This window comes from Sarcophilus harrisii, chromosome 2, assembly GCF_902635505.1.
Source record: "Sarcophilus harrisii chromosome 2, mSarHar1.11, whole genome shotgun sequence".
NCBI lineage: Eukaryota > Metazoa > Chordata > Mammalia > Dasyuromorphia > Dasyuridae > Sarcophilus > Sarcophilus harrisii.
In genome coordinates this window covers 196,426,014-196,438,969 of record NC_045427.1, presented here as the reverse complement: position 1 = coordinate 196,438,969, position 12,956 = coordinate 196,426,014, and the positions used below count along the sequence as shown (strand labels likewise).

The window sequence follows — 12,956 nt, the reverse complement described above, 5'->3', positions numbered from 1 at the left end:
AGATGAGGAAACTGAGGCAAATGGGGATATTTGTCCAGGGTCATGTAGCTAGTAACCTGAGGCTGGGTTTGAACTCATAAAGATGAGTCTTCCTTACTCCAGGCCTAGTACTCTTATATACTGTGGAATGTTGCCCTATAGAAATATAAATAATAAAAGATTTCTACAATAAATGAGTGAATAAATACACAGATGAATAAATAAATGAATGGACAAGTGCATACATGAACATAATACAGACATATATACATGTGCATGTATATGTGTGTGTGTGTATAGTCAAGTATATATGTGTGTATAATAAATATATACACATGACTCCCTTCCTCAACATTACAGCCAAATTCTCAGAATTCAGTACTGACTTCCCCTGACTGCCAAGTGCCCTTCTCCTCACCTCCACTTCTTTTCTTTAATGGCCCAGCTCAAGTGCCACCTTGGCCAGAAAGCCTTTCTTAAACCCTCTAGCATTGAGTGCTTTCTCAAAATGACCTTGTATGTATTTTGTGAATTTTCTGAATTTGTCTGAATTTTTTGAATTTGTCTCCACTAGACTGCAAGATCCTTCAGGGCAGGGATAACTGTCTTTCTAACTTCAGAACTCCAGTGCCTAGCTGATTACCCAGTGTGTAGTGGGTACTTAATTAACATATGTTGATTGATAAGAAAAGACTACCTTATCCTTTTAAAGATTTAATCTAGAGCTCACTTCAGTTGAGTAAATGTGTTTTCCTTGCTCTTACTCTGTGAATACATCTCAACCAAAGTTTGGTCTGGAATGAAAGAGTTCCCCTACTTCCTAGTTACCCAATTTAGTATTCTTTTATCCCTCTACATCCCAAAGTCCCACACACCCAGGAGACCTATCTAACTACACAGATAAATTTCTCTTGACCAGTTAGTCAGTCAACAGGTATTTATTTAAGAACTTGTTATGTACCAGACATTGTGCTAAGTACTGGAAATACAAAAAGAAGCAAAAGACAGTTCCTGACCTCAAGGAGCTTACAAAATAACATGCAAACAAATATATAAAAAGAAATATGTATATAGATTAATTAATTAACAGAGAGAAGGTACTTCAATTAAGCAGGATTGGAGAGGGCTTCCAGTAAAAAGTGACATTTTAGCTGGGATTTGAAGGAAGCCAGGGAATCTGGTGGGAGAGATGAGAAGGGAAAGAATTCCAGGCATATAGAATGCCCAGAGAAAACTCCTAGAAGTGGGGCAGTCTTGTTTGTGAAATAGCCAGGAAACCAGTGTCATTACAAACAATCCCTTGTCTCCTTAAGTTGTAATGTGGGAGACACCATGTAAATAACTAGTCACATATAGGAGATACAAGGTATTCTAAAATTCTGCATGCAGCTTTAAACTGTTACAATCTGGAACTACACAGCAGACTTGGGATCCCCCCTTCATACAGAGTACATGGAGGCTAATGTCGGAGGGGAAGGCTTCAGCAGCTCTGGGCACTGCACTAGTAGGCATTGAGTTGAGTCATTAGGAAGTCAGTGACTCCGAGTGCTGAGCTGATCTCAGAGGTCATCCTCCTGCTTCCAGCGTGATAGGAATTTCTTGGACTCTGTGATCCATAGAGAAGGATGCTCCATAGCTTTCCTGGCCAAGTTAAGGCTTCACTGCCACCTCTTAGAAGAGTCTTACCCAAAGCTGCTGGGGTACCATAGTTCATGCTAGAATACAAAGCATACTCCCCACATAAACTACATTGCATTAGCAAGTTTTTAATTCCCAGACTTGTCATTTCTTCGAAGTTTCTTTTGATGTTTCTACAAAGCACCCAAGCAACTCATCAGTAATATTTAGTCTTAGAGCAGAGAGCACTAAAGATTAAGCTAAGCAGTTTACTCAGGATTTCATAGCCAGGGAGGCAGAACTTGAACCCGGATCTTTTCCATTCCTCTTCTAGCTCTCTATCCCTTAGGACAGGTCACTTTCCTGATGATGGTGATTAGAATTTTTTTCTCTTTTGCATCTCTGAATATTCCCAAGATATCTTGGTATTTACTGGCTAGATTTCTTTCTGAAGGACCAGGCCTTAACCCAGAACCAATCTGATTCTAATTGGCCACCAGTAGTTCTTAGGCCAAGGCCCATTTGGTCCTTGTTTGGGTCCTGATTGATTCAAGTCAAATGTAGCATTCATTTCTGCTTTTGCCAGAAACCCTGAGAGTCTTCCTCTCCCAGATTCGTTAATTAATGAATTTATTTATCTAGATTTTTTTGGACTAAATGAAAGAGGATATTCTTTGCCTTAATTGCTACCTAGCCTAAATCACTGAATAGATGCAGCCTCAGTGAAACTGAGCCCATTGAAGACCTTAGCTTTAAAAGGCCAAGATCTCCCATTTCATCCAGGGCCTTCTCCATCATCCTGATCTATGTCTGGCCCCTGGGCCCAGATGGCTTTGGAGGGGAAAGTGAGGCCAGTGACCTTGCACAGCCCTCCCTCACATCACCCCCTTAATGCCCTGGTCTTCTTTGAGAACGAAGAACAAACAAGAGACACCCCAAAAGATTGCTAAGAGTAGGAAGTCACCTCAGGGCCACTGGAAACAGGTCAGGGGAGCGGGCTTTCAGGAAGCCTCACCTGCTCCTCACTGGCCCCTGCAGTACACAGGTGGCTCCAGCAGCGTGGAGGACAGGATTCTCACTCATCATTCCATCTTGTCTTTTTCAAGCTGACGATTGCCAGCTGCTGAGCAAGCTGCCCAAGGTGAAATGTTTAAGGAATGAACAGCGAGAAGGTAAGAGCATCACAGCTTCCTGAGGGGGACCCCCGGGGCCCCAGGGAAAAGGGATGGTGCTACAGGGAGCAGGGAGGTTGGCTGCTCTGTCACAGCCCATAAAGAGTCCTACAGGAGCTGTGCACCAGTCCCAAGGGGGTACTCGCAAGGCCATTTGTCCTCGTTCTACAGGGCTGATCCGTTCTCGGATCCGGGGAGCAGACCTAGCCCAGGCCAGCATCCTGACTTTTCTTGACAGCCACTGTGAGGTAAACAAAGACTGGCTTCTGCCCCTCCTGCATAGGATCAAAGAGGTGAGTAGAGCCCAAGAGTTGCTCCCAGCTATTTCCCTGAGTGCTGGGCATTTCTCTCATGCCAGGTTGGGCCTGAGGAGGCTGGTTGATACAAATGATAGTCAGACTTCTGGAGGAAGCACGAAGTAGGAGGGTAGAGGGATTCTGGTTCTCCAAGGGAATACCAGACGCATTTTAAAGTTTGATCCGCATTATTAAAATTTTATCCATCACTTTCTTTAGCCTGGTTTGGAGATCAATAAACTATAGCCTATAACCAAATGCTAATCCCTGCCTGCTTTTGCATAGCCTGAGAGCTAAGGATGATTTTAACATTTTTTTAAATAAATTTTTTTTGACATGTTAACTGCAATAAACAATATTTAAATGTAAATTTTAAAAATATTTTTAAATAAGGGTCTGCACATTAGGCAGCAAGCCAGATTTGGCCTATTGGCTGTGATATCAAAAGTGTATATGCTCACAATAAAAATAAAACAACCGGCTCTCACAAACTGGCACACCCATGAACTGACCGGTCCTGTGGAATAGATCAGCAATCTTTAGGGAGCAAACATCCTACTTCACCAAGGATAGAAATCAGTTGAACTGGCCAGACTTGAGAGTGTAAACTTCCTTACCTGTGCTTTAATGGAGAGAATACTGGTGTTGGAGACAGAAAATATTGGATTCAGACTGGGAAAAGTCATTGGATGATAATGTCTGAATGGTTACCTGTCCTACAGGATTGTCATGAGAATCAAATAAACAAAATAAGTATAAAGTGTTTTCAATATGTATTACTATTATTGATTTGTGTTTTTAAGTCATTTTTAATTGTGTTTGACTCTTCATGACCTATTTTGAGATTTTCTTGACAAAAATACTAGAAATGAGAAAAAACATATCCAGTAAGTGTTGGAGGTCAATTTTGAATTTAGGAAAATGGGTCTTCCTGTTTTCAAGTCCAGTGTTCTATCCATTGTGCCACCTTGCTATACACTATTATTGAGATAAAAAAACCAACAGCAATAGCAGCAACAAATCTCTGTGTCTATAGAAAGAAAATTGGGATCATCTTTCTTCTGATATTTACTATCTTTGGCAAATAATTTAAATTACCAAGTCCTCAGTTTCCACATCTGGAAAAGGGAGATAGATCAAATAGCCCCTGACTTCTCTTTTAGCTCTAGACCTCTGATTCTGTGATTATTATTTATTTCTTGTTCATCTCCACTACAGAATAGCCTACCATTGTCAGCCAGCATCTAAGGATAAAATGAACCAAATAAGATGGCAGGAAAACTGGCCCATTAATTTTTTCATCCAATGAAAAATTCTTCTCCTTTGAGAAAACAAACAAAACGATAATAACAGATACTTAGAGACATGAGAATGGTGATGTCTCTAGCATACATTCAGGAGCGGTCCTTGGAAGCCCCAGTCCCCACACATCCAATGGTACAGTTCTCTCCGCTGTGGTATGGCCAGAGTTAAGAGCATTTTGCTTCTCTTTTCATTACTTGACCTTTGCAGTCCCAAAGGGATCAGTCAGTCAGTCAGAAAGTATTTATCAAGCCCCTTCTATAGTTCTTGGATACAAAAAGAGGAAAAAGGCAGTCCTTTACAATTGAATAAAGAAGGAAAGCACTCTTCTCAAAAGAGGTTCAACAAGAATAAAAACATCAGGGATTGTATTGTCATTGTTCATTACCTTAATAGATCCTTAAGAGGGAGTTAGTAAACGCATAGGAGGCTTATAAACTTTACTCTTGAGGCTCACCCAGGAGGCGACCTCGTGCACCAAGGCAGAGGCAGGAAAGAATGAGCAGAGACAGTGGCTAAGCACAGGCAAGGTGGGGGGAGACCAAAAAGCACCTTGGGTGCCAGAGGAAGCAGACACCTCAGAGTCAAGTTGAACCAGGTTTAAGACTTACCTTTCCCAGGGCCATTCTCTAAGCCTGTAAAGTGGGGAAAGCATTGCCCATCTGCAGTGGCAGAGGTTCCCTATACTCATGAAATCTCAAGACTCGGACCAGAAAAGGTCAGAGAGGGAAATTTAGGCTGAGGAAATACAGACCACCAGGAGGTTGTAGCTGCATATCAAGTAAGGGGAGAAGCCTTGTTTATCAATTTTACTGCCAGAAGGGATTTCCCAGCCTGCTCTGGTGTGGAACCCTGGCTTTGATGTCGGGGTGCCTCACTAGGAGGGTGGCATTTTATCCATCCCCTCTGTGGAGAGAGACACACTCCCTTTGCAGTGACTGACATTAACCCAGCCAACAATTTGTTCTCATTGAATAATCTTAAATTTTAATTATCAAACACAGTACGGGAGCTTAAAGAAGAATCAGTGTTAATCAGATGACATGAATGTAGACTCCTAAAATACAAAGTGACGAGATAGGGAGGTATAGAAAGGTGAGTTGACATGCTCAGATCAGGTTGGAACCTTTCACGTTCTCCCTGATATCAGGACCAATGTTCTTTCATGGGAAATTTTCCTTACTAGCTGAAGCCTTGGAAGGGACTCTGCTTGGCCACCAGCTTTCTATCAGCCTAGAGACCCCCAGAATTTCTAAGAGGTCTCTCTAAACCTGCTTTAGTGCTAGGGAAAGACAAGAGATCCCGAGGGGGTCCTGCTTCTGAAATCAGTAAAGATATGGCAGCGCTGATGGATGAGGGAAACCCAGCCCTGATAATGAGAGTGAGCAGCTTTATATAGAGAAATTAGAACAGCCTAGAGCCCAACACCAGGATTATTCTCCTCAAGCCAGATAAATATGAGGAGAAATGAGTGATTACTTACCAGGACCCGCCAGGATGGATGGTAACATTAGGACAAAACAGTTTACATGTCACTAATAGATATTTTACTAGGAGATATCACTAGGTATAAGCATAACCAATATTATGGGGAGGATGGATATCATTAATATTATGATTAAGAGATATCTCATTGTGATGAACAGGTCATTCAAGATCTGGGAATGAAGAAATAGTTGAACCCTAAATCTGACATTCAAGGTCTTTCACAATCCACAAAGATAGGATTGTTGTTTGTCCTTCATTCTCATAGAGGACCATGACATTAAGGGAGTTATACCCTAACCTGTAAGTGAATGGGATTTAAGTGATGGAGGGCTGGGCAAGGTCGCCTGCCTCACTTTCCCCTCCAGAACTATCTGGGTTCAGTGGCCAGATATAGATCAAGATGACTGGAGATGGCCGTGGATGCAGTGGGAGATCTGGGCCTTTTTAAGCTGAGGTCTTTCCAGGTCTCAGGTTTACTGAGGCAAGGCCCATTCAGTGATTGAGGTTAGGTAATAAATGAGACAAAGTATAATTTCTCTTACCTAGTCAAACAAAAATTGGGAGGGGAAGCCCTTCAGGGTTTCTGGCCAAAACTATCCTGAGCCTTCAGGGCTCAAACAATGCCCAGGTGAGACTTGGGCTGGGACTTACTGTAGGCCAATCAATGAGAGCCAGAGGATTTAGATTTAAGGCATGGTCTATAAAAATAAATCTAGCCTATAAACCCCAAAATATCTTGCTAGATTTTAGAGATCAAATTTTATATTCCTTTGGGCAGAGCATCTATAGGCAAGGGTTATGATTCCTTATGTGAATAGAGGGAGAGGAAAGAGATAAGGAAGGAAGGAAGGAAGGAAGGAAGGAAGGAAGGAAGGAAGGAAGGAAGGAAGGAAGGAAGGAAGGAAGGAAGGAAAGAAGAGATGCACTGTCCAACTGAAATAGCCAATTGGGTCCCCAGTGGGGCAGCTACTACTAAAGGAGATGTCATGGCTTGCAAGTGAATTGGATTTAAATGAGGGAGCACAGCCTCACTTTCTCCTTTAGAGCCATCTGGACCCTGTGGCAAGGTACAGATCAGAATATCTGGAAATGGTCCCGCACATAGGAAGAATGATATAAATGAAGAATCACTGGATCCTAAATAATCAATTTGTTTAGGAGTCAGTTAATCTTCCCACATCCCATTCTTACCTTGCTTTTTTTTTTTTTTTTTTTTTTTTTCAAAGAAAGGTCAAAAGAATTGAGACTAATTAACCAATAAGAGAACTGAATGGATGAAGATCTACTAGAATATGTATTTGTTAGAGTTTATTGTGTAGAAAATAGAGACAAGCTGTTCCCCATCTGGACTAATCATCCAGGAAAAAAGGAAGAAAAAAAGGAAAGAAAGGAAGTAATAGAAAGAAAGAATGAGAGAAAAAGAAAAAAAGGAGGGAGAGAGGAAAGAAGGAAAAAAGGAAGATCTGCAACTAGATTTTATGACTTGTTTATAATTTGAAAAAGAATAGCCCAAATCAGATTCACTTAGTAAAGGCCTTTTTTAGAGCTTTTCTGAAGGTATTTGCATAGTAGATTTCTAGTGGAAAGGCACCTTAGAGAAAATTGAGTTTCAGCCCTTTGTTTTAGAGATGTAGAAACTGAGGCATAGAAAGGTAAGTTGACATACTCAGATCAGGTTGGAACAACTTCTCTTCTCCCTGATATCAGGACCAATGTTCTATCCAATGTACCACACTCTAGGCTTAGCTGTCCATCACCAAGGAAAATAAGATCTCTATAATGCAAGAGGATGAATTCAAACAGCAGAATTTCTTGTCAGAAACTTTACCAGAGGTAAAAACAATGTAAGATAAATCTCAGGGGCAGTTAGATGATGCAATGGATAGAACATTGCCTGGATAGAATGGCCTGGAGTCAGGAAGATCTGCATTCAAGTTTAACTTCAGACACTTACTAGTTGTGTTTGTAGTGACTTAACTGCTGTCCAAATCAGTTTCTAATCTGTAAAATGGGGAGACACAAGAGGAGGAAATGGCAAAGCCACTCCATTCAATTTGCCAAGAAAACCTCATGGACAAAGTTCATGGAGTCACGTAGAGTTGGACATGATCTTAGACTCCTTACCTTCTCACCATGTCTGATTAAATGTATCTTCTTGAAAACACAGATTACTTCTAAACAAAGTTTATTCTTTCTTTCCTCCCATCTTACCTCCTTCCCTTTCTTTCACCCTTTCTTTCTTTCCCTCCTTTCCTCCTTATTTTTTCTTTTTTTTCTTCCTTCCTTCTTTCCTTTATTTCTTTATTTCCCTTTCTTTTTTTTCTTTTTCTTTCCTTTCTTTCTTCTTGTTTTCCCCAGTGATTAGCATAGTAACTGGATCACTGATTGATTTTTCAATAGGTCCCTCTCTCCCTTCCTCCTGTTCCCATCAACCAAAGATAAAGATATGCATCGACATAGCTTTAGGCCTCTGAGCATCTCCTTGTAGGGGGTCTTTCAATTAAAGCTTTAATTGTACGATTGGACCTAGTTATTGGCCCGAATTCTAGAAGGCTGGCCATGGAACTTCTGCTGACCTCACCTTAGCTTACTGACCTAGGACTGAGTAAACTTGGACTTCCCCCAGACTTCGCCATAGATAGACCAACTTTGTGGAAGGGTCCTTTGTTTTCAAAGCATTTGTCCATTGTGAGTTGAGGAGCAAATTTTAAAGATTCTTTCCTGACCAGTGTTTCTGAGTCTATTCTAGGTCTCCCCTCTGTTGAAACCTCTCATTCCTTTTTCCTTCAAGAAGACCATCTCACAGACCTAGATATATAAGGAGCCAATTCATCAAGGCTTCATTTCTCCTCAAGGAAGAAGAATCCTTCATCTCCATCACTCTCCAGCCTAAGACAGAGTAATTACTCAGATCCAAACTACTTCTTCCCTCTGTGAATTCAGCAATTATTAAGACAGCCAGGAATCTCAGCACTGGACCCATTCCATCCACATTATACTTCTGATGTCTTTTTTGTCTCTTTTAGATTGCTGGGCTCTTGCTAAAGTTTTCATTGCAAAAATATTTAGCCAGACAGATCAAGAATTATCTGCCTGGCTCTATTCATCCTAGTGCAATTCATGACTAAACCCAGACCTCTGAAAACCATAGAAAGCATGTGGTGGTACTTCTGAAGTCGGTTATTTCAGAGATTAGAATACTGTGTATATGTGTATATGTATGTGACCGTGGATCTACATATGTGTGGGTGTGTGAACATGCAAATAACTTGTCATAGGACAAAAGGTAACTTAATCTTGTTCGGTCATTTTTCAGTCATGTCTAGCTCTTCAAAATAATAGCAGAGTTTTGCTTTGTTTTTTTTTTTTTTTTTTTTTTTTAACAAAGAAATTAGAGAGGTTTGCCATTTCCTTTTCCAGCTCATTTTACAGAAAAAGAAACTGAGGCAAACAGGGTTGAGTGATGTGGTCAGGCTCATACAGCAAAGAAAGCCACATTTGAACTCAGATCTTTCTGAATCTAGACTCACCACTCTATCCACTTATTCATCCAGCTTCTTAGACTTGTTATAAGTGACAGTAAAAACTGAGAGTTGTAATCAGAGTTTGGGGTTTTCAAAAATAGAGATAAGAGGACTGGAGGAAGCCATCAAAAGCTACTCCCAGATTGGTGATTCAATCATTAAGAAATTCCCTTACACCTCTCTCTTTCAATTGCAAACTACTTCTTGAAACAAGTGCCCGATTTTATATATCTATTTCCTTTTGCCTCCTAATTTTCCTCCTGGGGTGAGGGCAGGAAGGTAACTGTTGGTAGCATCATGAAGGCCATGATTCTTGAGTTGGGCTTTGAACGAATTAGGATTTGGATAGTTGAAAAGAGAAGGGAATTTTGAGTGGAGGAAGCAGGATGAGCAGAGACAGATATAAGCAAGAAATCAATACACATGATTGGGATCAACAAATAGTGCAGTTTTCCCAAGCTTAAGAGATACAAAAACTTGTGATTTCTTAGGTATAGAGAACTCCCAATGAAGAAGCTCTCTCCATAAATGTAGATTGGTACCTTCTTTGCCACTTAAGAGAATTCCTTAGGCTATTCAGAGATTAAATGATTTGCCCAGGGTCACACAATCCATATGTGCCAAGGACAGGACTACAAGCCAGGTGTTTCTGAGTATAAGGTGAGATTTTTATTCATTCAGACATCCTGTTGCTATATTGTTGCAAGGGAATCATGTGAAAAAAAAACTTGGAAAGGCACATTGGAGCCAAAGTAGGCGGCCTTAAATTGTAGACCGAGTTTTGACTAAATTTAGCAGACACTGAGGAAGCATTGGGGGATGTTGAGCAATATAGTGACTGTCTGGAGTCAGACAAATTGAGTTTCATATTATGATTCTATTCTGTTTTTTCCTATGTTACTGAAGACAAATATTTAAGTCTCTCTGGTTTAATTTTTTTCACCTATAAGAGAGTAGAACTGTCATATGATTCCCATGATAAGCATTGTTACTAGATTCTAAGGGGCATCTTAGCCTGTTGGCTCTACAGAATGTGTGTGTGCATTCACCTATACCTGTGGAGGTAGCCCTGAATGTTCCCCAAATTCAGCCACAACCAGTAAGAAGGCAATGGATAAGCTATATATGCACACACCCTTGAGAGAAAGGAGCATCACATCAAAAATGAGTGTTTCTTTTCATTTAGGTCCACTCTAGATTTCAAAGTCTCTCAGTAACTAAATTCTGCCAAAATGAATGACAAGTGAGAACCTAAGGACCAAATTAAGTGCTTAGTCTTAAAATTAGGGGTTCTGTGACTTTGTATCTTAAAGCAGGAAGACAGCTTAATTTGAGGAAAGATGGATTGGTCCAATAAAATGACTTAGAGCAGAGGAAAAAAATGTCCCTTTTTTGAGATGAAAAGTGACCCAGAGGCATAAAACAATCTAGTCTGTCTTTGATGATTAATTTGAGGGATTCTGGGCTCTACTAGTCTTCTTTGTTTTAACTCATCTTTTATTCAGTTAACAAACATTTATTCAGCATCTGCTAAATGCTAAGTATTGTGCTAGGTACTGAAAAAACACAGACAAAACTATATATTCCCTGCTTTCAGGGAACTTACATTCACTTGGGTACATTTACTATGTGTACAGATAAGTAAATACAAAACCCATACTATAATACACAAAATCATTTTCTGGGAGTGTGAGATATATTGGTAATAGGGGAGCAAAGTAGTCTTCTTATAAGAAGTGCTGCTTAAATTAAGCTTTAAAAAAAAGCTAGAGTTTCTATTCTTTAAGGTCCAGACAACAGAAAGACGATGTTCCAGGATAGAGAAAGGGCTCCTGTACAAAGATGGGAAATTGAATGTTGTAGACCAAAGCATCTTAAACTGTGGGTTGCAACCCTATGTGGGGTTGCATAACTCACTGTAAGGTGTATGAAAAATTTGACAACAGTATAAGATATAACATATTCTGCCAAGATTTAATTCTTTATATAAAAAAACAAGCACTTCTATCTCATTAGTATGCAAATTGGCTTTCATCTTTAATAAATGATACAATTATATATGTACCAAAGAATTGTTTTAAAATAAGTTTCTTTGTGATTTATTATCAGTATTTGATCTGAAAACCTATTTTATACCTGGGATCACATAAAAATTTCTTGGGAGAAAGGGGTCTTGAGTAGAAAATATTTAAGCCCTGTTGTAGATAAGGCAGAACAATGGGGTCAGTTTGTCAGGAGGGCACAGTTTATAAAAGGAAGTACGTTCACTAATCCTGGAAAATTAGACTACAGTCAAATTGTGAAGGGTTTTAAATGTCAAACAGAGAAACAGAGGAGTTTGCATTTTGTCTTTTTGGTCATCTTGGCTTCCTCTTTTGGCAAACTCTTCATTTCTAGTTTAGGCTGTTATGAAAAAAAAGCTGCTATATTTTTGTACCTATAAGTCTTTTTCATTTTCTTTTCCCCAGAACTACAAAGGGTAGTACTCTCTGTCCCTGAGGCAGTGTAGTTGATATGCAGAAAACTAATTCATCACCAATGTGATCCCAGCTATATAGTTCTAAGCAGAAGTTTTTTCCATCCTGAAAGTCAGCACAAAAATAAGTCACCACAGAGCCAAGAACACCAGGGAGAGAAGCTCTGTTCTTCACATATTCCTCTTTTTCATCCCAGGCTACACAGCTCCCAATTAAAACAATGCCAGATTCAGCGGGACCAACTTAATTCCTGTCTCTGCACGCTACTTCTTGAATTACCTTGGCAGGTCACTTAACCCATCTGTGGCTCAGTTTCTTCATCTGTAAAATAAGATAAGCCAAGATGACCTCAGTGGGACCATTTGGTTCAAATCTCTGGACCTGTGAGCCCCTAGAACCATAGGAGCTGGTCAGCCTCTGAGCTGTTCCCCTAACTTTATCACTGGGGAAGTAAAGTGTGATTGTTGATATTGAGAGAAGGCAGATGTACATGGGAGCCACAGGATTCATATAGTTGGGGGCAGACTCAGATCCTCCAGGATGAGATCTGCAGTGTTAGGTGTTGTTAGCAAAGGAATTGCAGACTGAGAGAAGGCTCTGATGGAGATCCAGTAGGTCCATGGTCCCACTCTCTGAGGAGGTCATCCAGTTTGAAATCCAAGTTATGTCCAACCCCTGAGACCCACCCTTTGCAGGGGTCTTGGGCTGTCTCACCTGGCCCTGCCCTGCCAGAAATCCCAGTCATGTCCCTGAAGTTAAATTTTCCCTATAAAATCCACTGATGGGCCATCCCTTGGATGGCGCTTTCCTTGGGTCAGCCACTAGGGTACTCTCCTAGTGTTTTCCCCCTTATCTTCCCCCATGTCTCCCCTAACTCCATTAGGTTCCCCAATCCTACTTCTCCTTATAGCTAATTCTTTTAGGGTGCTAAGCCCCTTTCAGGATTTAGCCTGCCAGTGAAGAACATGCCCCAGTCTTATGGAGTGTTTCCTTTCTCCTGGTAAATGGTTCTACCAGGGAACTTGCCCTTTCCATAATTAATTATTAAATCCCCTTTCTATGCTCTCTCAACTCTAGTTCCTATTTACCATTCCTGGAATC

General features: G+C 40.5%; 1 protein-coding gene across 1 annotated transcript in view; it reads left to right on the top strand.

The window, feature by feature from the left end:
- GALNT14 (polypeptide N-acetylgalactosaminyltransferase 14) overlaps positions 1 to 12,956 on the top strand; it is a 313,597-nt gene that overhangs the window by 239,161 nt on the left and 61,480 nt on the right. Inside the window, exons 5-6 of the mRNA XM_031951227.1 lie at positions 2,703 to 2,768; positions 2,940 to 3,061. Coding sequence (XP_031807087.1) covers positions 2,703 to 2,768; positions 2,940 to 3,061 — 188 coding nt within the window. The remainder of the gene's footprint in view (positions 1 to 2,702; positions 2,769 to 2,939; positions 3,062 to 12,956) is intronic.